The sequence below is a fragment of the Podarcis muralis genome, chromosome Z, assembly GCF_964188315.1.
Source record: "Podarcis muralis chromosome Z, rPodMur119.hap1.1, whole genome shotgun sequence".
Taxonomy (NCBI): Eukaryota; Metazoa; Chordata; class Lepidosauria; order Squamata; family Lacertidae; genus Podarcis; species Podarcis muralis.
The window spans coordinates 17,585,320-17,613,170 of NC_135673.1; the positions used below are offsets into that span (position 1 = coordinate 17,585,320).

Sequence of the window (27,851 nt, forward strand, 5' to 3'; positions counted from 1 at the left end):
TAATGGAAGTAACATCTGCCTGCCTTGTATATTTAATCTAACAAGTGCAAGCACACTGAGTAAAAGTTGTTTGTTATTTAAGCTTTAAACAGGGAGTGTCTTGCATATTTTTTTAATAGGAGGGAAAGGGAACTAATGAAAGGGTCAGACGACCTGGGCTCTCTTCTGCGTAACTCTGTAAATGGGAACTAGAGTTTAATTCCCACATTTCAGTGACTTAAAAAGCCCCCATTCAATGCCGATTGGGTGGCTTTAATAATAATAATAAATTTTTATTTATACCCAGTCTTCCCTAGCCAAGACCGGGCACAGGGCAGCTAACAACCAATAATAAAAACAAGTTGATTAAAATACAATTTAAAAGATTAAGTTACAACATTAAAACATTAGGATGCAGCCTCTTCACAGGAGGAGAAAGGGGGGAAAAGAGGGGAAGGGAATCAAATTGATTCTAAGCCAAAGGCCAGGTGGAACAACTCTGTCTTACAGGCCCTGCGGAAAGAAATCAGATCCCGCAGGGCCCTGGTCTCATGAGGCAGAGCGTTCCACCAGGCCGGAGCCAGTGTTGAAAAGGCCCTGGCTCTGGTTGAGGCTAATCTAACTTCCTTAGGGCCCGGGACCACTAGGGTGTTGCTATTTATGGACCTTAAGGTCCTCCGTGGGGCATACCAGGAGAGGAGGTCCCATAGGTACGAGGGTCCTAGGCCGTAACATCGGAGACAGGGACCATGCTGCAGAAACAGTGACCCCAGACCACTACACATCTCCCCTTTACCTGTTTGCGGTGGTGGTGCTGTTGGCCTTCTTGGCCGGTGGCTTTTTCTGCTGGGCCTGCTTCACCGGCTGAGTGACCTTCACCTTCTTCTCCTCCTCAGCCTTTGCCTTGTGCTTCTCTTTCTCCTTCTCTTTTTCCTTGTCTTTCTTTTTTTTTTCTTTTTCCTTCTTCTCCTTCTTCTTCTTTGGCTTGTTCACGGGGGCTTGCGAGAGAGCAGCAAGTTGCTCGTGGACAGCCTTCAACTGGCAGGGGAAGATGGAAGAGTAAAAGCTTAAGGTGGCCATATTGCTCCAGAGCCAGCTCCCTTGGAGGGAATGAGCCACTCTAAAATTGTGCCGGGGGGATCCCTCCTGCATTTCCCACCCCACCTTGATCATTCTCCATCAATTAATGAGAAAAGAAATCACATTCAACAACTATCAAATTTGGGTGAAATTCTCTCCCTTTTACCTTTATCTTACTTTCCTGGTGGCTGAGGGATATTTGCCAATGTTCTCTCAAATCTACAAATCATCTCACCACTGGCTGCACCTTCTGCAGGATCTTACAGGGGCTACCACCAAGCAGTGCTCCTGGCAAAATACCATTGGCGAGAACCAAAAACTAGCCCCTCCACCACCCCATGTGTGGTGGCTCTATATGTGCCTGCCATGATCTGGGCTACAACTGCATGGATAGCAGTGGCTTCATACCCCCCTCTCCCAATTGATTGATTGCATAATATTTGTATACCACTTGACTGTAAAAAAAACAACAACAACCCTCAAAGAGGCACCAGATGTGGTCCCCTCCCCATGGAGGTGTCAGTTCTCAAACAACCCTGCAGACGTAGGGTGGGAAAGCAAGAAGCCCAGCTTTGCCTGTCTGATATATTCCCAATGCATTGACACCAGGGGAGTGAGGAAGACACACTGCGTTTGGTGCCTGCTAAAAATTGTTTAGCCAAGCTTTTTTTTGGTAACTTGTAATTTCATTTTATAATGTACTAGGAGTTGCCACCCCTGCTGTCACCTTCCCCAGCTGTGCGCCAATACAGCTACCGCGCATGTTCACTTTACTTGCTAACCCCATCTACCCCTTTTGGCAATCCGCGATACCTGACCAACCTCTCTTCCCTTTACACCTCACCTATCCACACTCCCCCCCCCCCCACAACTTGCCCTAAGCCCCACCCCTTTTAAAGGAGGGGGTGGCAATTCACAGAGTGGCTTGCTTAACAGCTGTGTGAAACTCCTCTCCCTTCTATGTTAAGCCTCACTGCAGGCACATTTAATGGAGGGGGGAGGTGTTAATAGAAAGCAGCTTGTTAAACCACTTTATGAAGGACCACTCTGCCTTCCATTAAACCTGACTCTAGCTGTGTTTAATTGGGGGGGGGGGGTGTTGCTTCACACAAGAGCTTGCTCAGCTTCTGTGTGAAGAGCCTCCCCTCCCCCTAAGCCTTGTTGCATGCCTTTTCAGTGTAGGGAGTAGGTGCTTTGCAGTGCTTCCCTTCCCTGTTAAAATAGCTCACCTGTTCTTCATGCTGTAGTTGACACTGCCCCCTACTGGCGGCCATGCAAACTGCAGAGCATAATGGCACCTTGCATTTCTCCATACTGCATATAGGAAGATATCTTTTTAAATTCCTATTTTATTTTGGGGGTAGTGGGTGGGAAGGTTTGATTGGCCATCATTGCGTCTAAAGAAATAAAAGCCTCTCTCAGTACAATGACTGATGGGCTCTTTCCCATGTTCAACCACAAGCTTACAAACACACCACAGACCACCTGAATGAAGCTCATGGTCTACTGGTAGTCCACAGACCAAGGTTTGGGAACCCCAATCTTCAAAGCAGAAGAGATGCCCTTACGGGCAGCCTCCCCTACCCACTTGTGGGGCTGTCTTTCCCCCCAGAGGTCTGTGAACATCCAGTCCCAAGCATTTCCTTGCTTGGCCATCAACTGATGGATGAACACATCAACATTCAGAATAGGGTCCCTTCTAATGTCATTTTTGTTTTTTCTATCCCTGCATTTTTAACTTGCCCCAGGCACTAAGGATTGAGTGAGAATGGAACTTCGTATTTTTTTTAAAAAAAACCACACACACAAAAATAAATAGTCCTAAAATAAAAATGGAACAAAAACAGAGCAAGGGATCCCTTTTAAAAGTGTTAAAACACAAATAAGACTTGGTTCAGCAATATCACTGTGTGTCCCACCTCCACCCCAGGAAGAAGCAGAGACATCACCTTTAAAAGAATTATCACGAGGACTAGAAATTTGCCCATCATTAAAAAAAAAAGAAAAAAGTGGGATTCTCAGGAAATCTGGTGGGAGCACTGGGTTATCGCTTTGGATTGCAAACACTCTATGGACTCAGCAGCACTGGCTGTGGAAGAGAATGTACTGCCAATAGGTTCCCCCCACCCCCCGCCCAATGGAGGAGGACTGAAATATGGGACTTTGTCTAAATCATCATCAGATCCTTTAACAAAACTCCTAAGATAAGCATCAGTTAAAAGCAGTGATGAGGCCCTGCCCTTGGGGGCTCACAATCTCATTTTTTCCTACTCTCCTGCCATGCCAAGAGCAACAAAACTCAAAAAAGCCCTCTAGAATATAAACTGTTGTAACAAAATAGTCTATAGCGGGCCACCTAGCTCAATTCTTATCTAAACCAGGTGTAAGAAACATGTGGTGCCCTCTAGATGACGCTGGACTTCCAGCTCCCATCAACCCCCGCCAGCCACACTGACAATGGTCAGATGGGAATTGTGGTCCAACAACATCTGGAGGGCCCCCAGGCCCCCATCCCTGATCTAAGGAGGAGTATTCCACTACTGCATGCAAGAGGTGGAAGGATGCCTCTATATAGAAGAGACATTCCCTCATGTGAGAGTGGAATCCCTCTCCTTGGATAAAGGGTGGGGAACCCGTGGTCCTCCATTTCTTGTTGGACTTCAACTACTATCAGCCCCAGCCATCTTGGCCAATAGTCAGGGGTTGATGGGAGTTTTAGTCCAGCAAACAGCTAATGGGCCACTGATGTTCTCCAGTGCTGCTTTAAGCATTCTCTCATCATTGACCAGATCCAGGTGCTTTTAAAATTCCCGTCCTCCATGACTGTTAAAAGGATCAGAACTCAAAGCTCTTGACCTCTTGTCACCCTCTCTCTTTCCCCTTTCATCCCCAATTTATTTTAAAACAAATTTATTATCAAAACACCTGCAGAATCCCACCTTGCCAGCTGAAGCCCAGAGCTTTACTGGATCAGCAGGACGGAAAAATTATCTCACATGCAACACAGCAACACAGCTTATAGATAGGATATTTTATATATATATATATATAGCTATGCTAATGCTACACAACTTGACATATCCGGACAGCAATAAGAAAATGAAAATTTTAAAATTAAAATTAAAATAAACAAATACATTCCATCCATTCCAGTCTCGGGAGTCATTGACCTTGTAGCACTGCCTCAATGATCGGGAACAGTCCTGTGTGAACAAGAAGACAGGCGAGGAAGCTAATCGTGCATCCTGAGTGCGAATCCATTTGGTAGGAAGGGGGGGGGAAGGGTAGGGGATCCCGCAATCTGCATTTGCCACATGAACACACAAAAAATTACACTCTGGTCTCCCAAGGAATCCTGAGAATCTTTTCATTTTTTCCTCTCTTTCCTTTTAAAAGGGCCAACTTTCTAGCCCTCCAGGCCACTCAAAGTGCATGAAAACGCAAGGGCCAGCAGCATTTCCCCCACTCGCAATTCTTTTTTCATAATGTATTTTTTGCATTATAAGAACCACACATTGTATGCCTTCAGGCACCCAATTTTTTAAAAAAGAAAGAAAGGTTCCTAGTAAGCCAAAACTGTTTGGAATATTTTGGGATTATTTTTTTTTTAAAGCCTCTGAATATTAGCCACATTGCAGTTTACTTTATAAACACTAAAAAGCAGGACCTTGTTTCAAACAAGTAAATGATCATTTAAATTCTTCAGAGGCAAGTGTAGCTCTAATTTACAGATCAGCCCAACTGAGACTAAGTGACTTATACTCCAAAATAAGTTATTTTGCTGAGGTGGTTCTCAAACTGAAGACTTCTAGAACCATATGTGTGCTGGCTGAACACTAGGTTTTTTCACAGACATATTTCATAGATACCAAAATGTCAAGCAAGCTCACATGTAGAGGGGCTTTTATTGGAGCTTGGCCTGGAACCCACTGGGAATGAGATCTCAACGTTTGTTTGTTTTTAAAGGACCGTAAGAACATAAGAAGAGCCATCCTGGATCAGGCCAGTGGCCCACCTAGTCCAGCATCCTGTTCTGATAGTGGCCAACCAGATGCCCCAAAGGGAAGCCCGCAGGCAAGACCTGAGAGTAACAACAACTCTCCCCGCTTGTGATTCCTAGCTACTAGCATTCAGAAGCATCATTGCCTCTGACAGTGGAGGTAGACCAAAGCCATCATGCCTAATAGCGATTGATAGCCTTCTCCTCCCTTAACCTGTCCAATCCTCTTCCAAAGCCATCCAAGTTGGTGGCCATCACTGCCTTGCAGGACTGAGTTCCACAGGTTAACTGTGTATGGTGTGGAAGAGGACTTTTGGCATGGGGCCACCTCTCACCTGCTCCTGCAGCTCAGCCAGCCGTGTGGCTCTTTCCTCTTCAGAGTCTGAGCTGTCCGAGTCGGAGGAGCTCTCCTCGCTGCTATGGCTGCTTTCCATGCTTTTGCTGACAACCGGTGCCGTCTGTGGGGGCTGGGCCAGGGGCTCTGCCGGCTCATCCGGCATCTTGGCAAACCTCATCTCAAAGACGTCCTGCGTGCGGAGAGAGAGGGCATATGAAAGAGAGAGGTTTGTAGAGGGGGCAGAGAGAGCCCACAACCCTTCTAGGAACATAAGATAAGCCACTGGCCACATCCAGTTCAGCATCCTGTTCTTACAATGGCCACCCAGATGCTCCAAAGGGAAGCATGCAAGTAGAGTCCAAGCACAAGAGCCCTCTTTCCTTCTGTGGTTCCCAGCAACTGGTATTCAAAAATATCATTGCCTCCGACCATAGAGAAAGAGCACAGCCATAGAATCAAAGAATCACAGAACTGTAGAGTTGGAAGGGACCCCAAGGATCATCAAGTCCAACCCACTACAATGCAAAGAATCTCAGCTAAAGCATCCATAGCTAGCAGCCATTGACAGCCTTATCTCTTCCATGAATTTGTCTATTCCTCTTTTAAAGCCATTTAAGATTGGTGGCCATCACCACTTTCCATGACAATGAGTTTCCCCACCCCCTCTACCCACTTTCTCCTTGGAAGCAGTGTTCCCCAACCTCCCATTCAAAAAAATAAACAATTTGGAACAAAGGCAAGGATGTGAAACACAAGAGCATCATTGCTGAGTCACCCCCCCCCCCCAAAAAAGATGGGACATATATTGCCAGCTGGGCATAATCTGCTTTGATGCAGTCTAGTTGCAGAATCCTCTCACATTTAGCTGTTATTTCTACACTGCAGGGGATGGGACTAGATGCCCCTTGAGGGCTCCTTCCAACTCTCCAATTCTGTGCTTCAAACCAAATAGATGAAAAGCTAGCAGGACTGGATGATAAATAGCTAAATTACAGGAAGCAGATGCTGAAATTGAAATGCCTTCCATACAAGGATTTGGAGGAGAAGATAAAATCACAAATAGTGATATGGAGAATTGTCTGGATATGGCATTGATGGATTTGAGAGGGGGGGAAGCACTGGGAAAAACTTCATTCCTGGCCTTTCTTCAGTTCTAGCAGACAAAGTATATTCTGCAGTCAATTTGGAGTGAATTCAGAGAATGCTGCTGCTAAATTTATGCTATTCTCTATGGAAAAAGACTTGGAAAAACAAAAAAAAAAATCAAAGGTCCTAGAAGAGCAGATTGGGATGCTATCATAAATACAACAGGAAAATGGAAACACAACAGGAAATGGAATTTGAACATACAAGACATGGACTAATGGATATATAGTAAGAAAAATATAGAATATTATCCCAATATGTGACCACACTGGATAGATTTAAAATGGACACAGACAGAAGAATTTACTGTCAGCTGATATGGAATAATGCTGGTGGGAATTAATGGAGGTAAAGTTAATATTAAAGAAAAAAATATGGTTGACAGGTACCAATAATAACAATTCAGGAACCTATCTTAGGCTTTTTGTGGGGAAAATAAATGATTGATTCTGAGTCACCTTGACTTAAAAGAAATATTGTTTAACAGAAAATAGAGAAGATGGGTGTTAGCATGGACTGAATGTTTTAAATAATCATATTTTTAATGTACATGGAAATCTCACTCTTTCAGGGTCAAATGCTGGGAGGAGAAAGGAAAGATTCCAGGTGAGAGCTGGGAATGAGCTACTGTCCCCTTTAGGTGGTAAGGGCTAAAAATTACTCTTAAGAGAGGACTCCATATTCTACTTATTCTGTTTGTATTTTTTGTAGCAGTTTTTATTGTGTTATTTAAAAACTTTAAAATGGTCTAAAAATGCCTCACCTGTCAGCTAACCAGAGGCATCCACTTGATTATCAGTGCTTGTAAAGACCTCTGCCTTTGCCTGCATGATTCCCCCCACCTCCCGCAACTGCTCAGGCAACCCCCCCCCCGAAAAACCCCCACGAGGTCACCCAATATCACCGTGACATCAGGTGACTGACAGGCCGGCATCCTCACCCACCTGTCACAATTTTGCCCAATGGGAGGAGAGGAGAAAAAGTTCTGGCCCACCAGCGGGGCTTACTTGACCACCTCTGCTCTAAAAGTGTCCCCAATGCAGATGTGCATAAATGATCGACTCTGCTCCTATGAGGAGGCTGCTTGTCGCTTCTCTGCCTGAGTCACTTCCCTGGGACAGGCCAAATCAGGGACAGAAATGCATTATTTTGGAGGCAGGCAAGGGGAATTAGGCCTCATAGGCACCTTTAACAAGGAAATTATTTATTTCTCATATCAGTTTTTGAGTCTCTGTTCTGGTTCCATTTTGTCCATCACTTTACCTGAAGCTTCCTGGCCATAGCCACGACTTCATGGTCTGGAGGGTTGTACTTATAACAATTAGAGAACATTAACCGGATGTCCGCCGCAAAGCTCTGGGCATCTTGATAATCCCGAACGTCCATTTTTTTCTGCAAATACAAGAAAGTCGGGAGGGAAGGAAGAACAGGGAGAGGGAAAGTTGGGTAACAGGTCGAAAAAGCCCTAAGCAACTTGAATTCACATATGCAGAAAGTTTTTTATTTATTTTTAAGGCAGAGTTTAATCTGGGGCAGGGCTGGAAACCATCAACAAACTACTATAGTCACTGCAGAGAACAAAACAATTATTTACAAGCACTTTTGATGCTTAGAAATGCTACAGGAATAAAATGATACAGCTGAGAGTATGTCATGTGGGATTTGAGTTTTGCTCATGTATGTTGTGAAGGTGGTGGACTCTCCTTCACTGGAGATTTTAAAACAGAAGTTGAATGGTCATCCATCAGGGATTCTTGAGCTGTGATTCCTGCAATTCAGGGGGTTGGACTAGATTACCCTTGACCCCTGAACCCTAAAATTATATGATTATAGATCAGAAATCTTCCAGCAAGCATTGGAGGAGCAGCAAAAAGAAGTCCACTGTTGATGGACCAGGCCACAACTCCCCCTCATCCAATGCCAGCATCAGCCTGGCAGCTGCCTCTGATGGTAGTCCCTGGGTGCTGCCTGGTTAGTTTTGAACCGTGACAGGGTCTTCTCTGTGGTGGCTTCCTGGTTGAGGAAAGCCCGCCATAGTGAGAAGCACTTGTCCCAACATTACAGTGGTGCCTCGCAAGAGGAAATTAATCCGTTCCGCGAGTCTCTTCGTCTTGCAGGTTTTTTTGTCTTGCGAAGCACGGCTATTAGTGGCTTAGCGGCTATTAACGGCTTAGCGGCTATTAACGGCTTAGCGGCTTTAAGAAAAAGGAAACAAACTCGCAAGAACTCGCAAGACGTTTCGTCTTGTGAAGCAAGCCCATAGGGAAATTCGTCTTGCGGAATGACTCAAAAAAACGGAAAACTCTTTCGTCTAGCGAGTTTTTCGTCTTGCGAGGCATTCGTCTTGTGGGGCACCACTGTATTAACTTTCAAGAGGGGTTTGAAAACATTGACGTATGACCCCCTTAACTCAAGCTTGTGGTGGCTGAAGAAGACTGTTCCTGGCAACCCCAAAATCATTGGATTTAAGACATTTTAAATTGTAACTGTTTTTAATTATAATGGTTTTTAAAGGCTCCAGTGTTATTGTTTTAATTTTAAACTGTATACTGTTTACTGCCCTGAGCTCCTTGGGGGGGGGGGGGATGGCTGGCATGAATTGAATAATAAATATAATCAGTAGGATTTGCAACTGGGACGAGTTCAAGCTGTTATGGTTAGTGTATTAAGCCCTTAACAACTTGGGACCAGTTTACCAGTGAGATTGCCTTGGTCATATATAAGCACTTGACTGCTTCAGTCCATAGAACTGGCACTGTCACATGTGCCACATAATGCCCACTCTGCGCTTTTAAGAACTCAAACTTGCACTGTAGAATGCCCTGCCTATTGACAGCAGGGAGGTGCCTTCACTACACCCTATCTAGTGCTTGCTTAAAACCTTTTTGTTTGGACAAGCCTATCCAGGCATGCAAACAATTCCTAGTCTCCTTTTAACTTACCCCTATTTTTCATTATGAAAAATTTTAAATGCCTTTTAAAAAAGTGATATAGCGGTTAGATTGTTGGCCTAGGAACTTCAAATCCTCCCACTCAGCCATGAAGCTCACTGGGTGTGACCTTGGCTCACAGCCACTGCCTCTCTCAGCCTGACCTAACCTACCTTACAGGATTGCTGTGAAAAGGGAGGAGGAAAAGGTGGGCTATCAACACAATGAATCAAGACTAACAGGGGACATACTTTCACAGTACTGAGATCCATCGGGTGCTTGATGATGTCATGGTAGTCGTGCAGCTCCAGAGCCTCAGCATCCACTGGCTTGTAGAAGGGCCAAGCATATGCTGCGTGCTTCTTGGAGAGCATCTCCTTGAGGATGCTGTCACAGTACTTGAGGTGTTCAGAGAGCTTCCCCTTCTTCCCTGCGTGCTGGGGCACCTCCCCATCCTCCAGGTCTTTCTTGGGCGGCTTGATGGGCCGGCCCCCGCTCTCCCGGCGGGCCACCACCTTTGCCTGCTTGGAGTCCAGCAGCGGGGTGGGCGACTCACTCCGACTGGCTGTGATGGCTGATGTGGTTGGGGTGGTTGTGTCCGCTTTCCGCTTCACTCCCTTTTTCTGAAATTCAAAGGAAAACACACACAATTTTTTTAAAAGGAGAGGCTACAAATAATAAATGATGAATGCATGGGCCCTTTATTCAGAACTATGAGGACTAGAATCTTGCTTTGGATGGGCTTTGGATCACTGGTAGTGTATGTAGGAGGGTCTCAGGTTCAATCCCCACTTGCAACTCTTTTTTTCTTTTTAAATTATCATTTTCAATTTTACATAGTTTGCACAATGACATTTAACCAAAATACAAACCATACATTTATCATCGATTTTCCTTTCCGCCACCTTCCATGCTTCATTTTATTAACCCACTGCCACTCCAAATTCTAATTATTCCGTATTCTCTCTTTTTGAAAATAAAAAATAAAATAAAAAAAATTGTCCAGTAGCACCAACTAAGTTTGTTCTGGGTATAAGCTTTGGTGTGCATGCACACTTCTTCAGCTTATACCCAGAGCAAACTTTTTTTTTTTTTTTTGGCAAATAAATTTTTATTAATTTTCCAATACAATTATACATTTTTATCCAAGTTTTAACAAATTATCTCTTTTTGAACTTCCCTCAGCTTCTCTGGAAATCATCCGTATTTATCACTTTACCCAGAGCAAACTTACGTTGGTCTCTAAGGTGCTACTGGACAATTTTTTAATTTATTTATTTCGACTGCGTCACACCAACACGGCAACCTACCTGAATCTCTCTTTTTCAGTTTTATTTCAATATACTTCATACTGCTGAATTTATTCTAACACTGCTAACATTTTAGTTTACAGTAATTTTTCAAGTATGTTGCAAATCTTTTCCAGTCTTTCTCGTCCTGGTCTCTTAGTCTACTAGTCAAATTAGCCATTTCTACATATTCTATCAATATTATCTGCCATTCCTTTGTTGGTATTGTGCCCTCCTTCCATTTCTGAGCATATACCAGTCAGGCTGCTGTAGTTGCATAGGAGATTTTCCTGATATCTAGGTATATCTGCATCAATTATACCTAAAAGAAAACTTCCAGTCTTTTTACAAATTTCCTTTTAAACATTTTTATTTTCAATTCATTATGTATCATCTCCCAGATGCTCTTAGCCATTTTACATGTCCACCACATACTGTATGATAAAAGGTACTTCCTACTCTATGATTCCTGTGGGTTGGGTTTATTTTCTTTTGCTTACCTTGACAATAGGTGACATAGCAGTTACCACAGGCATGATGGGAGTGGCAGCAGGAGGGGGAGGCAGTGGGGGCACAGCAGCAGGGGCCGCAGCAATGGGGGAGATGTTCGCGGTGATGGTTGGCACGGGCGTGGCAGCGATGACTGGCGTCTGCGACACGGAGGGAGGGACATTCTGGAAGGGGGCTGATGGAGACACGGAAGATAAGGCTGCTGGGTGCTGAGCTCCTGGTTGTTGTTTTTTTTTAAAAGAAAAACAAGAGAGAAAAGGGTCAAAGTAGCAAACCCCTCCCCGGTTCTTTTGGGGATGAAGGCCAGCTCAATCAGAAACATTCTACCCCAGCTGGTCATGATGATAAATACTGTTTAAGAAACGGTGCCCGAGATTGCTGCTTTTTTCTTATTTCCCCTCCCCCCTCCCCGTCCCTTCTTCCTTGTGTGCCGCTTCTTTCATGACTGCAAGGTCTTCTGCAACGTCTTGTTCCATTAGCTTTGCCAAAGAGCAAGCTCCAACAGCCGTTTCCTACCCCTGAATAGGGCCACACGAAATATCAATATATTGTCTTATAATCAATATTAAGAGCAAATTGTGATAACCATTTTTTTAAAAATTACCTGGCAATTTATCTTGAGTCGTGTGTGTGCTTGTGTGCAATAGTCAAAAAGCATGATATTACAAAAACCGGGAAGCCAACGCTGCTTCCTGTCCTGTTGCAGCCATTGTTATTGCTAACTCTGCCTCAGCTGCTTTTCTGTGCTTCCTGTCGCAGCAGCAGCAGCAGGCTGACGCAAAAATCGCTCACTTAGAAACTTTGTGTGCACTGCAGGGTAAACTCTCTGCCTTAGCTCGCCGTCTCCCCTGCCTGCCTCCTCAGCGGCAGGCAAAAATCGTTATTGGAGATATCATGTGTGTGCACAGGTGCATGCAGCCTAACTCTGACCTTTCCTAACTCTAACTCTGCCTGAGTGCTCTGTCTCCTGAGCAGGTGGAGCTCAACAACCTGCGAGCAGGAACTTCCCTCCCTCAGAGATGCCAGGCTCTTGCTGAATCTGGAGCCCCCTTTCTCCTCCTGTTCTCACGTAATAATATAAACTGGGGGAGTAGTAAAAAGAAAAACACACTGCTCTAGCGTAAGAGCCGCTTCCCTCTTCCCCCTGTTATGCTTGTTGTGGGTGTGCGATTGTCTGTGTGTATGTCTCCCTCCCTCCCCACTCCCATGTTTGTGTGTGCGTTTCGTTTCTGAGAAGCAGCAGAACACCTTGTGTTGTTGTTGTTTTAATTAACCCAGCCTCTCTCTGTTGGCAGGCGGCAGGTCGTCTTAACTTTACTCTAAAGTAGCTCTTCCCCTCCCCGCCACCCCCGCTTCCCCTGTCCAAAGCAAGCTGCAGATAAACACGCCTCGTAGTTGCTTCAGATTAAAAGAAAGAACAACACGCTGCTGTGGCATTAGAGCCGTTTCCTTCTTCCCCCTGCTGTGCTTATTGGTTGTGGGTGTGCGATTGCCGTGTGTGTGTGTGTGTGTGTCCCTCCCTCTCCATCTCCTGTGTTTGTGCGCGTTTTGTTTTTATGAATACGCAGAGCAGTTTTTTATACAGTGGTACCTCAGGTTAAGAACTTAATTTGTTCTGGAGGTCCATTCTTAACCTGAAACTGTTCTTAACCTGAGGTACCGCTTTAGCTAATGGGGCCTCCTGTTGCCGCCGCTGCATGATTTCTGTTCTTATCCTGAAGCAAAGTTCTTAACCTGAGGTACTATTTCTGGGTTAGCAGAGTCTGTAACCTGAAGCGCCTGTAACTTGAAGCGTCTGTAACCTGAGGTACCATTGTATATATAAAAATTAACTTAGCCTCTTTCTGCTAGCAGGCAGCAGCTCCTCTTCTTAACTTTAAAGTAGCTCTCCCACCCCCCTCCACCACCTCCCCTGTCCCAAAGAAACTGCTGAAGAACATGTTCCGTAGTTGCTTCAGATTAAAAGAAAGAAAAACACGCTGCTCTGGCCACTTCCCTCTTTTCCCCATCTGCATGTATTCTCTGTCTCTCTCTCTCTCTCTCTCTGTCTCTCTCTCTCTCTCTCTCTCTCTGTGTGTGTGTGTGTGTGTGTGTGTGTGTACGCACGCAAAATTGTCTCTGTCTCCCTCATTATGCTCCTCATTTTCTCCTCCAGACCCTCCTCCTTACCCTGGAACTCTTCTCGATTCTCCTCTTACCCCTTTGCTTTCTCACACATTTATTATTAAGTTATTAACATTAATATATTCTCCAGAAATCTGTAACGTTACTGTTAAAGCACGCTATCAATGAGTAAATTTTCATATAATTAAATGCATCAAATTTTCCCTGCATATATATATAGAGAGAGAGAGAGAGAGAGAGAGAGTTTAATCTTTTTTTATTCTGTAAAACTCTATCCATTCTTTCTGGTTTGGTCTGGATTATAAAAGAAATGCAGATTCCCCTGGCACTAAAAATATAAAATTTGTTTAGCAATTTTTTTATTCTGTTAAAATTTATCCATTTCATTCGCTCTATTTTGGGCTGGTTTAGAAAATAAAATTAACAAACAATCTAATAACTGGTGTTGTGGGATGCATACATTCAACGAAGACTCAGTAGTGAAATATATTTGAATATCTAAAAGTGTGACAGTGATTGTGAATTGGCTTTTTTTCTTGTTTCGTAGAAACAATGTTTTTAGAAAACATTCTCTCACCTTACCTTTGATATCTATGCTACTGAATTACTTCTACAGCTTTAATTTTAGAGAAAATGTGCCAATTTAAACATTATCAGTACAGTAGTACTATAATATAACAGTTTTAACAATATGTTAAAGGTAAATAAAAATCTATCAATTTTAGAGTTAGACCTGTAGGGAGGAGCAGTTGCCAGGGGATTACCACATTCACCTCTACATAGTTCCAGCCTTATTTCAAGCATTGTGATATACTGAAATATCATAATGTTTAGCTGGTGATATATTGTCCTATTGAAAATCAGGTATCACACAGCCCTACCCCTGAACTATTTCTGAATCATGAAAACAGCTATTATTTAAGAATAATATTATTTAAGTTTACTGTTCCTCTTCCCATCCATCTCCCTTTTCCCTCATGGGTTGTTTTTATGGTGTTTTTGTTTTGTTTTTAAAAAGCTGTAAGCCTATGAGGGACTTGTCTTGTTTTAAGCCACTCCTGTGAGCCTTTTTGAGTGAAGAGAGCCATAGAAAAGCTCTAAATAATTAAAATCCTCTACCTGAACCTTACCTCCTTCTCTGTAACTTGGAAAGTGTTGCAAGAAAAAAATTGCTAGCCCTTAATGTTTCTGAGAACAAAATTCTAGTCCTCACGGTTCTGAATACAGGGGTTCATTAGATAGGAACATAGGAAGCTGCCTTCCACTGAGTCAGAACACTAGTCCATCTAGCGCAGCACGGTCTACACTGACAGGCAGCAGCTCTCTAGCCAAAGTTCTCTTCAAGCCCTACCTGGAGATGCCACTGGCAGCTTAACCTGGGACTTCCTGCATGCCAAGCAAACACTCCATCCCTGATCTAAGGCCCTCCCCCTAAAGATTAAGATTCTAGTCCTCGTGGTTCTGAATAAAGTGCTGTGTTCAATAGGAGCACAGGAAGATGCCTTATACGAGTCTGACATTTGGTCCATCCAACTCAATAGTGTCTACACTGACTGGCAGCCACTCTCCAGGGTTTCAAAGAGGGATACTTCTGCAGTCCTACAAGCTGCTGTCAGGAGATTGAACTTGGGACCTTCTGGATGCAAAGCAGACACTCTGTCACTGAGCTGCACCCCTTTCCTTATTTGCTTCATCCATAAATAATCCACTTGCCTTTCAGGGGATTGGACTAGATGACCATCTGGGTTACTTCTAACTCTACAGTCCACCTGCCAGGGATTCTTAAGCTGTGATTCCTGCATTGGAAGGATTGGACTAGATGACGCTAGAGGATGCATCCAACTCTACAATTCTATGGTTCTATGACAGATGCCATCCCAACCTGTGCTGTGCCCGCTGCTAGCCATCTTCCGCGCTTTGCCTTTCGGAACTGGAGGCAAGAGCTCAACCTCTTCCTGTGGCATCTGAGCGACTTTTTGAAGAAAGATCTTCTCCAAGGCTTGGGCCATGAGAACGATGTCATCGGTGGGCTGGAGACGGGGTGGGAGAAAGCAGGAGGTCATGGGGAGGACACACAGGAAGGCTTGATACCTCACATCTATTTATTTGTTTGCTTCATAACATTCATACACCACTTGAGTGTGGTGGGGAAAGACCTCAAAGTGGTTTGCAAAGAAAGAAAAAGATAATTAAGATCATCACTTAGAAAAATTAACAGCAAGGATTTAAAACTTTCAAAAGAATTTTAAAAATGGATCAGAATTTGCACCAATCTTCTAAAACATCTGGGTAAACTTATCTAAACAATATAGCTCTTAGCAGGTGCTGCAACAAGTACAGCGAAGGTGTCCGTCCGATATCAATAGGCAAGAAGTATAGGTGCTGCCACACTAAAATATTCTTACAAACATGGAACAAGTATTATGTGGCACCTGTAACAGCGCTAAGGCTGCTGATCAAAGGTGCCTGCCTGATGTCAGTAGGAACCCACTCATGCAGCAAAGCATTAATCACACTCTGGACCCAACCAGTCAGTCCCACTATGCTAGATCTAACAAGCCAGGAGGAACAGGGGTCAAGGTTGCATGTGGTCAGACGCATTGCCACCAGCATCTCGTCCACATCAGCTGATTGCATGAGGAGAAACTGATCCCATAAAACATCCTTCATGGCAGGAATGCGTACTTCAACCAGAGCTGCATCAAGCACAGAGTCATGATCCCTCCAGAGCTGCAACAAGCACAGAGTCATGATCCTGCCCTGTGGAACGCCCTCCCAGCAGATGTCAAGGCAATAAACAACTATTTTACTTTTAAAAGACAACTGAAGGCAGCCCTCTTTAGGGAAGTTTTTAATGTCTGATGCTGTATTGTTTTTAATATTCAGTTGGAAGCCGCCCAGAGTGCCTGGGGAAACCCAGCCAGATAGGCGGGGTATAAATAATAAATTATTATTATTATTATTATTATTATTATTATTATTATTATTATTATTATTATTATATAAAGCTGAGTGATTTTATCCTCAAAAGTGTGTAGCCAGTTGATCACAGCAGGTCTTCAAGGGCTCCAGAGGTCTCTCCTCTACAGTGGGAGTCAGTAACCCTGAGACCCTCCAAAATAACTCCACCAGCTGGTTACTAGAGGACACAATGTGAGCTGCAAAATGAGCCATTTTTGCAGGCCCACACTGCCACACTGTAGGCACAGTTAGGTGTTTTTAATAGTGTTTGGTTATCTTCAGAGTAAGACTTACACCACTTGCACTAAAGTTCTCGTCCGGCTTGTTTCATAGTCTGGACTTCCTCATAATACTAAAAGGACACAACACCCGACAACATACATCTCAGCCCCCGGGTCCAGATCCTTTACCTTATTGTAGATGTAGCAATTTGTAAACATGGTGTTGAAATCTTGCATACATTCGCTGGCACTCCAGTAATAGTTGTGCTCTAGCCGTTTCTTGATAGTCCCCATATCCATCGGGTTTTTAATTATTCTGTGGTAATCCTGTTGGGAGGAGGGAAATCTCGTTTATTAATTATTTGGGGAGGGGCAGGACCGTTTCAGCTAGAGGGACCTATAGGGAACCTTTCAAGAAGTCACACACCAGTGGCAGAAAGCCAGCCAGGGTGAAGGCTTGTGGCCTCCGAAAGGCAGATCACAGGAATGCAGCCCACATGCTGAAGGAAGTTTCCCACCATCATATGCAGCATTTGGCGATAGTTACAAGAAACAAACCATGGTTAAGTATAATGGGGGGGGGGATAGAAAATTCATGACCCTCCAGATGTTGTTCATTACAGAATTAATATTTTTAATTCTTTTCGTAAACTGTTTTGAGGCATTTTCTTTTTCTTTCTTTTTTACACTCCAGTAGGGTATAAATTTTATGAAATAAAATTACATTACATTATGAAATTACAGGTATTGGAGGTGTATTAATTTTTATTTAAGTAAATACATCTCCATCTCCTGTAAACCACAGCAAGCGTGGCAAATGACCAGGGATGATGGCATATTTTATTTATAAGCATATTTATATATCCCAATTTTATAACAACAACAAAAATCAGAGCAGTTTACAACCATTATACATAAAGCCATATAAAAAGTTAAGATTTAAAAAAATCAGTGAACTATTGTGGAAAAGATGTATTGATTTCCTGTGTAAGTCTGAGGGAACAGAAAAGTTTTCAGGAGGCATTTAAAGGTTAAGATGGAAGTGGCAGGCAGTTCCACAGGATTGGGTCGATGACCCTAGAGACTTAGTTTCTTCTTGCTGCCAAATCAGTCTCACCAACTCAGGAAATTATGTTCCTGCAGAGAATCTCAGCGATGGACTTGGGATACAAGGGTTCTGGCACTCCCTGAGGTGCCCAGGACCTCAGTTACTCAGGGCTTTGTAAATTAATACAAGGACCTTGAACCAGGCTTGGTAGTAGATGGGGAGCCAGAGCAGGTTGTCCCATGTTCTCAACCAGACTCTCTCCTTAGTAATCTGGATGCTGCATTCTTCACCAGGTGGAGCTTCCAAACCAAGCCCAAGGCCGCTCCACAAAGAGCACATTACAGCGATCCAGGCTCAAGATTATGCATGGACTACAGTGGCCAGGGTATCCCTGTCCAAGTGTCCAGGAATGGTTGTGATTAGCAAACCAGATGAAGCTGGTAGAAGGCACTTCTAGCCACAGAGGACACCTGGGCCTCTAGTGAAAACAATGTATCCAGGAGTACCCCCAAACTACGCACTTGCTCCTTCAGAGATAGGTAAGTTACCTGTTCTGGGTGGGGTTGCCCTATCTCCAGACATGGGACCCACCCACCTTAAGAACCTCTGCCTTCGCAGGAATCTAACACAGTTTACTGGCCCTCATCCAGTCCACTACTGCATCCAGACACAGGTCCAAAGCTTTCACATTCTCTCCTGATTCAGATGTCAGGGAGAAGTAAAGTTGCGTGTGTCATCAGCGTACTGGTGACACCTTGCTCTGAAACGCCTTTATCTAAGGAGCTGTCCTATGGAAGACTGAGCAAGCTTCTTTTCTGCTGCTCTGGGAGGGGAGGACCTGAACCAAAGGATTCAAATGACAATAAAGGATATTCTGACTAAACAATATGAAGAATTTTCTGACGGTAACTGCTTGGCAATGGAACTTGGAAGATTGGGGACTCTCGCTTGTTGGAGGTTTTTAAACAGAGGTTGGAAGACCATCTTTTGGGAATTGTATAGCTGTGATTTCTGCATTGCAATGGGTTCTACGATTCCTCATGACAACAGATGACGCCTTGTCGGAGCCTTTAAATAAGTGGGGAAACACCTCAGAAATAAGAAACATTACTCACTGGTAAATTCAATTTAATTGCATCAACAGGTTGGTAGAAAGGCCAGGCGAACTGGTGTTTCCACAGAGTCTTCACCACCACATTCTGCATGTACTGAAGTTGGTTGGTCTTCCGCCCAGGCTTGGCTGAGTTGGTGACTTCTGGGGGAGGTGGGTTCGCAGGGCCTTGGGGAGCCTGGATGGCTGAGGTGGCAGCAGACATCTTTCTCCTGCCTCCTCCTCGACTTGCTGGCGTTCAAGGCAGCCGCAGCAGGTCCTCGGGAAGGAATCGTTGTCTTTCTACGATCCCTGGATGGGATGGGCATCCCATTCCCAGGGACCAGCCATGCAGCCTGGAGAGCAGGGAGAGGACAGCAAAACATCAGTCGATGATTTCTAGAAAAGGGCGGAGGGAAGACACATCGTGGAGTGCTCGATCTTTTGATCACAAGGAGCCAAATCTCATTAGGCCCTCCAGTTCTATGACATGGAAGGAGAAGGAGGAGGAGGAGAAGGAGGACGGTTCCCCACCACGAGTCCTTTCTTGCATACAAGGGAGAAGCTTGTGGGGCAATCACAAATAGCTGACTACTAAGCCTGCAAAGCCAGGGCCAGCCCAAGGCTGCACCCTAAGCCACACCACCGCTCTTTGTACATACAAGAGCACAACTGGCAGGGCAATCACATTTATGGGGCAATCCTTAGAACTGGCCTTGTTCATAGCAACTGATGGCACAAAAGCCTATTTCTGGAGAAGGACTGGGAGGAAATTTGCTTTGCTCAGAGACTGGAATTACATCTTGACTCCTTACAATGATGATGCAGTGGCAGGAAATAGAGTGGGGAATGAGCTCCTCTGTGACTTCTGTAAAATCAGACATCAACCCAGCATTCAAAAGTAGCCAGGAGCATTTTGCACCTTGCTTTCAGCCACTTGTGACCAACTGAAGATGCCTGAGTGCCAGGATGACACCTGGTGCATCTACCATCTGGAGGTGCATGCCTGGGGATTATTGGATCTTGACTGTTTTCACACACTAGCAACACCTCCTATAAAATTCTATCCATATTTTATCTGCACAACTAGAATGAATTTCAGGAGCTAAAACATTCTATTGAAGAATAGGATTTTCGATCCGTCTGGCCCAAAAATCACAACTAGGCATTCCGTTTTGGTGACTATTACATTGGTTTAAGGAGCTATATTGGTGCCTAGCTTATATATCTGAGCTTCTAACACTGCATCAACCTTCTGTATTTACTACACTACAAAGAGGTTTTTAAAAATGTGTTCTAACCACCCAAGTGTAGAGAAAGAATCCAATCTACTACGTTTTTCTTACCATCCTGAAACACATACTGAGCACAGCCAGCACAAATTCACAACATTGAAAGAAAGCTAGGTGGATATATATATATTGGGCAAGACATTAACATGGATCAGACTCGGAACACGCCAATATAACTCCTAGACTACTAACAGCTAAAAGTAAGAACATGCCAACAATGTATTATTATTTCATACAATCTTATATACTGTACTGCTTACTTGTTTAAAAAACCTCAAAGCAGTTTGCAAGAATACTAAAACACTTTAAAAAAAAAATTAAAACATGAAATAACAATAATAATAAAACCAGCAAACAACCTAAAAATTCACTAGCCTTCTAGATACCTGTGTAGGCTTATCTATACAAAACTGTTTTGAGCAGGCACCAAAAAGTGTAGTGAGGGCACCTGTCATTAGGCAGGGAGTTCCAAAGTGTAGGTGCCATCACACTAGAAGATGAATTTCTTAATGACATGGAATGGGTATTACATGGCATCTTTAACAGTGCCAGTTCCAGAAATCAAAGCAATTGAGAGAGCTTATATATAAGGCAATGGGGAGAGAGATGTGCTCAATCATATCAACCAATTACTTATTTGAAAACCAACTATAAAATGTTGAATCTGTAATGGTGAGCAGCCCAAATAAGATCACATCTAAATCATAAGTGTAGATCAAATTGGATTTATTTGGGTGGTGCCCAAGTAAATTCTACTCAGAGTAGAGCCCACTGAAGTTAATGGAAACAAGTTACTCATGGCCATAAATTTTTGTGTGTCTACTCCAAGTATGACTAACATTATGTTGTAATTAAAAGTATTTATCATAAGCTACCCTTTACCCAAAGCATCTCACATAAACAAAGTACCAGCGAATGCCAGCAGCAGGGTTCAAATCCCCACTTGGCCAAGAAACTTTTGAGCTCACATCCCCCAGAGCCATCTGCTTGGTCTTGTGCTCTTGCATGTGCTAAGGACTTGGGAAGACTGGCCCTGGCTTTGCAACCTCGGTAGCTGCTATTTGTGATTGCTCCCCCAACGTCTTTAGTTGGGTTTTCTTTAGTGCCGTTTTTAAAACTAGCTCTTTATTGTTTTTATGGTGTGTTTGCAAATTGCCTTGAAATGCATGTAAAAGGGCATTCATTATTATTATTATTATTATTATTATTAAGCTTTTGGTCCAATCCAGCAGCCAGGCTCTTATTACGTTCTAAGAACCTAAGCAGAGTTTGCTAGATCTAGCCAAAAGTTACCCATCTCCTCCAGCATCCTGTCCTCACAGTGGCCAACCAGGTGCCCTAAACCATCAATCAGGACCAGAGTCCAAGAGCACTCTCCCATTCTGCAGTTTCCATAAACAAGTATTCAGAAGCATTACTGCCTCTAATCATGGAGTCAGAGCCTGGCCATCATGGCTAGCAATGGTACCCCTTGATATCCTCTGTGAATTTCTTCTCTTTGAAAGGAGGAAGGCAGGAAGGTGTCAGAGGAAGCTGAGGCCACCTGTCCACAAAGAGCCTGGCACAGTGCATATTTACTTGCAAGTACATGCCTCTAAGTTAAATGGAACTTAATTCTATGTGAATATAGAACTGTAGCCTTATTTGGGTGCAAGTCTTGGGGAACCATCAATCAGCGAAATAAGCTTCCCAGTAAACACCAAGAACCTATACTAGCGGAGTCCATAACTGTATTTCAATGAACACAACACCCTTGGAAGTGCACAATGTCTTGGATTCAGACTAAGTGAGTAGAACTCAGATCCCACTGAAATAGACAAGGCTGAAGAGGTCAAAAGCAAGCTAGCAGTGACTTAATTTAAACCCTTGATGGCAGCTTAAATTCAGCTAACTTAGTCCAGGAATTGTAAGCAATTCTGGTCACCTTACTGCAAAAGGCATATTAGACTAGATGGTGATTGGCCTGATTCAATAAGGCTCTTCTTTTTATGTTCAATCAGTGCCCTCCCTGACAATCCCCATCAGTCCTCAACTGGAACAGCCATGCTTCCATCAGCCCCAGCATTAAAGAGCTGTACAGGCTGGGGCTGATGGCAATTGTGGTCCCAAACATCTGGAAGGTGACAGCTTGGGAAAGGCTGATTTAGACCCAACACAAAGTTTCAACCTGCTTAAGAGCATAAGAAGAGCCTGCTGGATCAAAACAATGATCCATCTTAGTCCAGCATCCTGTCCTCACAGTAGCCAACCAGATGCTCATTATGGGAAACCCACAAATGGGATTTGAGCACAAGAGTACTCTCCCCTCCTGCGGTACCCAGGAACTGGTACTGTACTTCTTTTAGGAATGACTCCTTCTGGCAGTTTGTTTCCCAGTGCCTGGTTGCAGTGTTAGAAACTCAGGTGTATAAGGTAGCGGCCAAATGTCTCCTTAAACCAAAGCTTCAGTTGCCAAGACAGAATGTCTAGTTGTCATTTTTGGGCAAGATGACTCTAAAGTCTTACTTTTCAAATGATGCACTAACATATTTGATTATCAGTTAAACATCTGGCTAGTTCAGATGACAACCCTGAGCTAGGCTAAGAACTTTGAGAACTTAAAGAAAAGTCACATTATCCAGGAACACTTCACATACATGGACCATTCCTAGCTCTTTTTCTAAATGATGACACAGTCCATTCATAACATATGAATATTTTTCACAACTGTGAGCAGGGCAGTGGAGTGGGGTAAGTGAAGACAAGCTTCAACAATTAGCTATAATTGTTCACTGCTCCTGCTTAGGCTGCACAGAAAAAGCATTTTGGTTCCTGAAATTTATTCTGATTGTGCAGATAAAATGTAACTGATAGAATTCCACAGGATGTAGTATTAATGTGTGAAAACAGTCAAGATCCAATGATCCTCAGAAACGCACCTCCAGATGGTGGAGATATCAAGCACCTTCCTGGCACCCAGGCAACCTCACTTGGTCACAAGTGGGAAATAGTTAGGTGCAAAATGTGCCTGGCGCATGGCTGATTTTGAACACTGGTTGGGATATACAAAAGAGGACCCCCACTGATATATATATATACGGATACCACCCTGAACACACCAGCAGGGTCAGGACTGGTTAGTACTTGGATGGAATACCAGGAATACCAGGTGCTATAAGCTTGGCTTGGAAGGGATAGCTCAGTCAGTAGAGCATGAGATTATTAATCTCAAAGTTCTTGTTTCAAGCCCCACATTGCAGGTGGTTGAACTAGATGGCCTTTATGATCCCTTCCAACTCTACAATTCTATGATTCTAAGGATAATGAACTGTTCCTAGTATTATTGACCACTGTCTCCATACCCCCTCATCATGACCACCATCTCCCCCTCTCACAGACCCCAAATTCTGACACAAAGTTGTTGAATTTGTCATTAATGGATTTCTGCAGGGGATTCTCACCCCCAATAAGCCTGCAATCCTAAACACACTTGCTTAGATGCAAAGTAAGAACATAAGAAGAGCCTACTGGATCAGGCCGAAGGGGCTAATCTAGTTAAGCACCCTGTTTCCACTGCGGCCAACCAGATTCCCAAAATGGGATGCTCATGAGCAGGACATAAATACAATGACACTTTCCAATCGCTGTTCCCCATCACCTTGCATACAGAGACAACAAAACCTGCATGCCCAAGACAAGCCTCCAGACCAAAGGGGGCTCATCAAAGTCCAGCATCCTCTTCTCAGAGTGGCCAACCAGATCTGGAAGCACATAAGCAGGACCCTAGCGCAAGAGCAACTCTCCTCACTTGTGATTCCCAGCAAGTGACAACCAGAGGCATCCTGCCTCCAGGAATAAGGAAGAACATAAGAACTTGCTGGATCATGCCAAAGGGGGCCCACCTAGTCCAGCATTCTGTTCTCACAGAGGGCAACCAGATGCCCCAATGCAAAGCCTGCAAGCAGGACCCAAGCACAAGAGCACTTTCCCCTCCTATGGTTTCCAGCAATGGATCACACAATTAATAAGCACAACCATTCAGTTTAAGTCAACAGAGACTCTGGGCAGAGATGACACCCCAATGAGATCAATGTAACCGGCAACACAATCTTATTGGCCTTGAACTGGAACTAGATATCACAACCAGGCTTCCACAAGAATGCTACAAGTGCGTCAGGCGGGCTCTCCTTATCCAAGGAAGAGGACACAACATTTGCCATACCTAAACTCTGGAACAACATGTGTTCAAAACAAAACAACACTGCTCTAGGGCATCAGGCTTCAACTGGCAGGTCATAGGCAACTTCCACCTTGCAACTTGATCAATGGTGGCTTGCAACAGCAGCACTACCACCACAATTATATATGGGAAATAAACTAAGAAATGGGTCCCCCAGTGCAGAATTGTGTTCATGGTGGGTTGTGGGTCTGATAAAGTTGAATGCAGCTGGAGTGGGCAGAGGGAGGGAAATATGAAAGCTGCTTTATACACAGAGTCAGGTCTTTGGTCCATCTAGCTCAATAGTGCCCACAGTGACTGGCAGCAGTTCTCCAGGGTTACAGACAGCGAGACTCTCCCACCTCTTCCAGGAGAAGCTGTGGGGGACTGTACCTGGAATCTTCTATGTGCAAGACAGATGCTCTACCACTGAACCATGGCCCTTTTCCTAAAAATGTCTAGTCCTTGTGGTTCTGCATAAATTAAACAGGAATACCTTAGTATGGTCCCATTTAGCTTAGTATTTTTTACACTAACGGGCATAGGCTCTCCAGGTAGGGATAGGGGTATTTCCCAGCCTGACCTGGGACTTCCAATTCTGCATTTCTATTATTCTGTGCATGCAAAGCAGATGTAGCCTTTTCTCCAAAATAAAATAAGGTTCCAGACCTCCTGGTTCTAATAAAGGGATAGTCTAGCTCAGTACTGCCTACACTGACTGGCAGTGACTCCAGAGTTTCAGACAGGGAGGCTCTCCCAGCTCTACCTGGAGATGCCATGAGAGATTGAAGCTGAGCATTTCTGCATGCAAAGCAGGTGATATACGCACTGAGCCACAGGATCCCAAGTTAATTGGGATCTACTGTTAGATATCCATGCAATCTTCAGTGGACCAAGGTGTTTCCAACTCCTAGTTATTTTACAATAGCAACAAAACAAGGATTCCCCCCCCCCCCAAAAAAAAGGCTACTGAAATGAAATGAAGAGCCAGGAGTGAATTTTTTTATGCAAAAGGATTGCAAAATTAGTTCAGTTCTGGTACAGAAAACAAATCCTTGAGATCTGAATATGTTCAGAGGCGGCCTGCTCCTCAGTTTGAAATTCTTATTTTGGAAGCGATTATAAACAACAACCAAGTAAATCCAACAAGTCTTAAGTCTCCTTGATGCTGCCCCAGAACATGGGCAGAGTGCTTGAGGCAGCATCCCTGTCCATGTCTCTTTTTTTAAGGAGTTGGCCTGCAATCCTAACCACAATTCCACTGGAATAAGCCACACTGAAGGCAAGAGAACAGACTTCCATAATATAGACATAGTTAGGATTGGGGGTCCCAATAAAATCAGCTGATTACCTACCAGGCAAACAGGTCTAAATCAGCAGGTACAACACACATCAAAATCGGGTCCTTGGACCTTTTGACTGTGGAATTGAGAGTGCAGAGCCCAAGCTGGTGATGGGGAGTAATGGAGCCATATTGAGAGCCAGTCTGGCATAGTGCTTAGGGTGTTGGGTTTGGGCATGTGAAAACCAGGGTTCAAATTCCCCACTCAGCCATAAAGCTCACCGGGTGGGCATGACCTTGTGGCCAACCAGTCTCAACCCAACCTATCTCACAGGTTTGCTGCTGGGGATAAAATTTGGAGATGGGGTCACGGGTATGTAAGCCACCATGAGCTCCTTGGAGGAGAGATGGGATATACATGCAATAAACAAACCAATCAACCACACAACCAACTGCAATCGCCCCTAAAAGAGATCTCCATATGCAACAGGGTTTTTAAGGAAGAAGAGAAAAGCCCCCCCCCCCGGAATCTTTTCTGAGTTTTCTAAAGTGACTACCACACAGGAAAATTAAAAAACAAACAAACACAACACACCCCGAGAGAAAAGCGAGGAAACAGAGCGCGACGCGACAGGAGACAAACCAAGGCGCTCGCTGAAGCCGCCTGGACGAGGAAGCGGCGCTGCTTCCAGCCGAGCGGAGCCAGGCGCGCAGCAGCGGCAGCAAGGCAAGCGGCGGGCGCACGGGGGGCCTGGGCTGGTGGAGAGGCGAGCTTCTCCCCGCCCGCCGTTCCTTTGTGCGAGCGCGGGCCGGAGGAAAGCGGGATCGCTCGCCCTTCTCCCCGCTTCGAAAGATGGCGGGCAAGGAGGGAGGGAGTCCGGCGCAGAACGAGGGCGCACGGAGCCCTCCTTGCGTTTGCGGCAGGGCAGCCGCGCGCTCGCCCTTTTGTTACACTGTTGCCAGCAGAGGAAGCGCAAAAAGGAAACGCCGGAGCGGCGCGCTTGGAGAAGGGAAAGGAGCCTTTGTGTGCGCGATTTTGCCTCCGCCCTCCGCGGCCTGCTCTCTTCTTCTTCTTCTTCTTCTCCTTCTCCACCACCACCAAACCAAAGAAGCCCCCCCCCAGAAGCGCGTCTAGCTTGCTTACTCGGGCCGGCCGGGCTTTTTCTTCCTTCTCCTCCTCCTCCTCCACCACCACCTCCTCTGGCTGCTGCCGGTAGGGCTCGACTGATTCCCCCCTCCTTCCACTACCACCACCTTTTTTTTCTAGTTCTCTCCAAAGCAAGTAAAGAATTGATGTGCTACGAGCTACAGAGAGAGAGTCTTTTCAGAGCTAGCCAGGCGCTCTGCTCATGCGTCCCCGCCGCGGGGGGCGCTGGGTAACGTAGTTTGCTGGACCAGCTTGGGAAAGGTGCTCCGCCCCGGCCAAGACTACAAATCCCAGCCTGGAGCACTGGCTCCTTTCTTTCTTTGCGCCCTCCTTTTTTCTCTCCCCCCCCCCCGGTATGGACCAGAAAGCGGAGGAGGATCAAGCTTACGAAGGTTTCACATGCGTCTGTATGTGTACACACAAATACAGGAGCAACATGGGTGGGGGGAGGTGCAAAAATGTGTTTCCCCATTATTTCTTTTTTGAGGAGGGGGTGTCCAGGGGGGGCAGGCATTTCCAAGAGGAGAAAGTCTACCGCCCGGGTCTTCCTCCATGCAAATACATCTCCCGCCTCATTTTGCTTTTTTAGACTAGGAAAAGGCGCGAGGGGCGTGATACAGCTCTTCTCTTTCAGACTTTCTCGTTTTTGCTTCCTAAAGACTTACCAACCGGTAATAATTTGTAGTAGTAGCGCTGTTATTATTCCTGACTTAATTATCGTTGCGGATTTGCATTTGAATAATTTCCAAAGGTATCTGGCATATTCCTGGCTGGCCGGCGATATACTAAATCCAAAACACATTTATTGATTCCTGAAGACTTAAGGCTGGTAGAAAATATTGTTAATAGTACTATTATTACTGATATTATTATTACTGATATTATTATTACTGGTTTGCATTTGAATCATGTCCAAAGGAGTCAGCATTCCTGGCTCGATCATACATATTGTAAATGCAGAACACAGCACATATATTTTTCTCCTAAAAGCTTACAAACTGATTGATATTATTATTACCAGTTGTTATTACTAATGTTTTTTATTAACAACAACAACAATTTGCATTTGTATGATTTCCAAAGGGTATGTGCATTCCTGATAGGCCAGAAATATTATAAATGCAGAACACTGCATGCTTGTTTTATTTATTAAGTGTGTTTTGCTGGATATTTCAATCATACAGAAACAAACAAAAACTACACACGACAATCATATC

The 27,851-nt window shown here is 44.4% G+C and overlaps 1 protein-coding gene and 1 long non-coding RNA gene across 6 annotated transcripts in view; one reads left to right on the forward strand and one right to left on the reverse strand.

The window, feature by feature from the left end:
- Positions 1 to 26,835, reverse strand: part of BRD3 (bromodomain containing 3) — a 35,708-nt gene extending 8,873 nt beyond the window's left edge. Inside the window, exons 1-10 of one of the 5 annotated variants that reach the window (XM_028715473.2) lie at positions 26,632 to 26,835; positions 18,741 to 19,071; positions 16,767 to 16,904; positions 15,278 to 15,425; positions 11,262 to 11,488; positions 9,724 to 10,095; positions 7,806 to 7,934; positions 5,395 to 5,586; positions 4,230 to 4,262; positions 776 to 1,017 (exon numbers count right to left, since the gene is read on the reverse strand). In XM_028715473.2, coding sequence (XP_028571306.2) covers positions 776 to 1,017; positions 4,230 to 4,262; positions 5,395 to 5,586; positions 7,806 to 7,934; positions 9,724 to 10,095; positions 11,262 to 11,488; positions 15,278 to 15,425; positions 16,767 to 16,904; positions 18,741 to 18,941 — 1,682 coding nt within the window. In that variant the 5' untranslated portion in view covers positions 18,942 to 19,071; positions 26,632 to 26,835. Of the gene's footprint in view, positions 1 to 775; positions 1,018 to 4,196; positions 4,263 to 5,394; positions 5,587 to 7,805; positions 7,935 to 9,723; positions 10,096 to 11,261; positions 11,489 to 15,277; positions 15,426 to 16,766; positions 16,905 to 18,740; positions 19,072 to 26,082; positions 26,568 to 26,631 lie in introns of those variants that run through there. The other 4 variants (XM_028715469.2, XM_028715471.2, XM_028715470.2 and 1 more) reach the window with 4 other exon arrangements.
- On the forward strand, positions 4,217 to 15,283 carry LOC114589251 (uncharacterized). Its single transcript, XR_013391288.1, has 4 exons — positions 4,217 to 4,323; positions 5,026 to 5,219; positions 7,114 to 7,148; positions 15,116 to 15,283. It is a non-coding gene; the product is annotated as an uncharacterized LOC114589251 (long non-coding RNA).
- Positions 26,836 to 27,851: the final 1,016 nt, after the last annotated feature.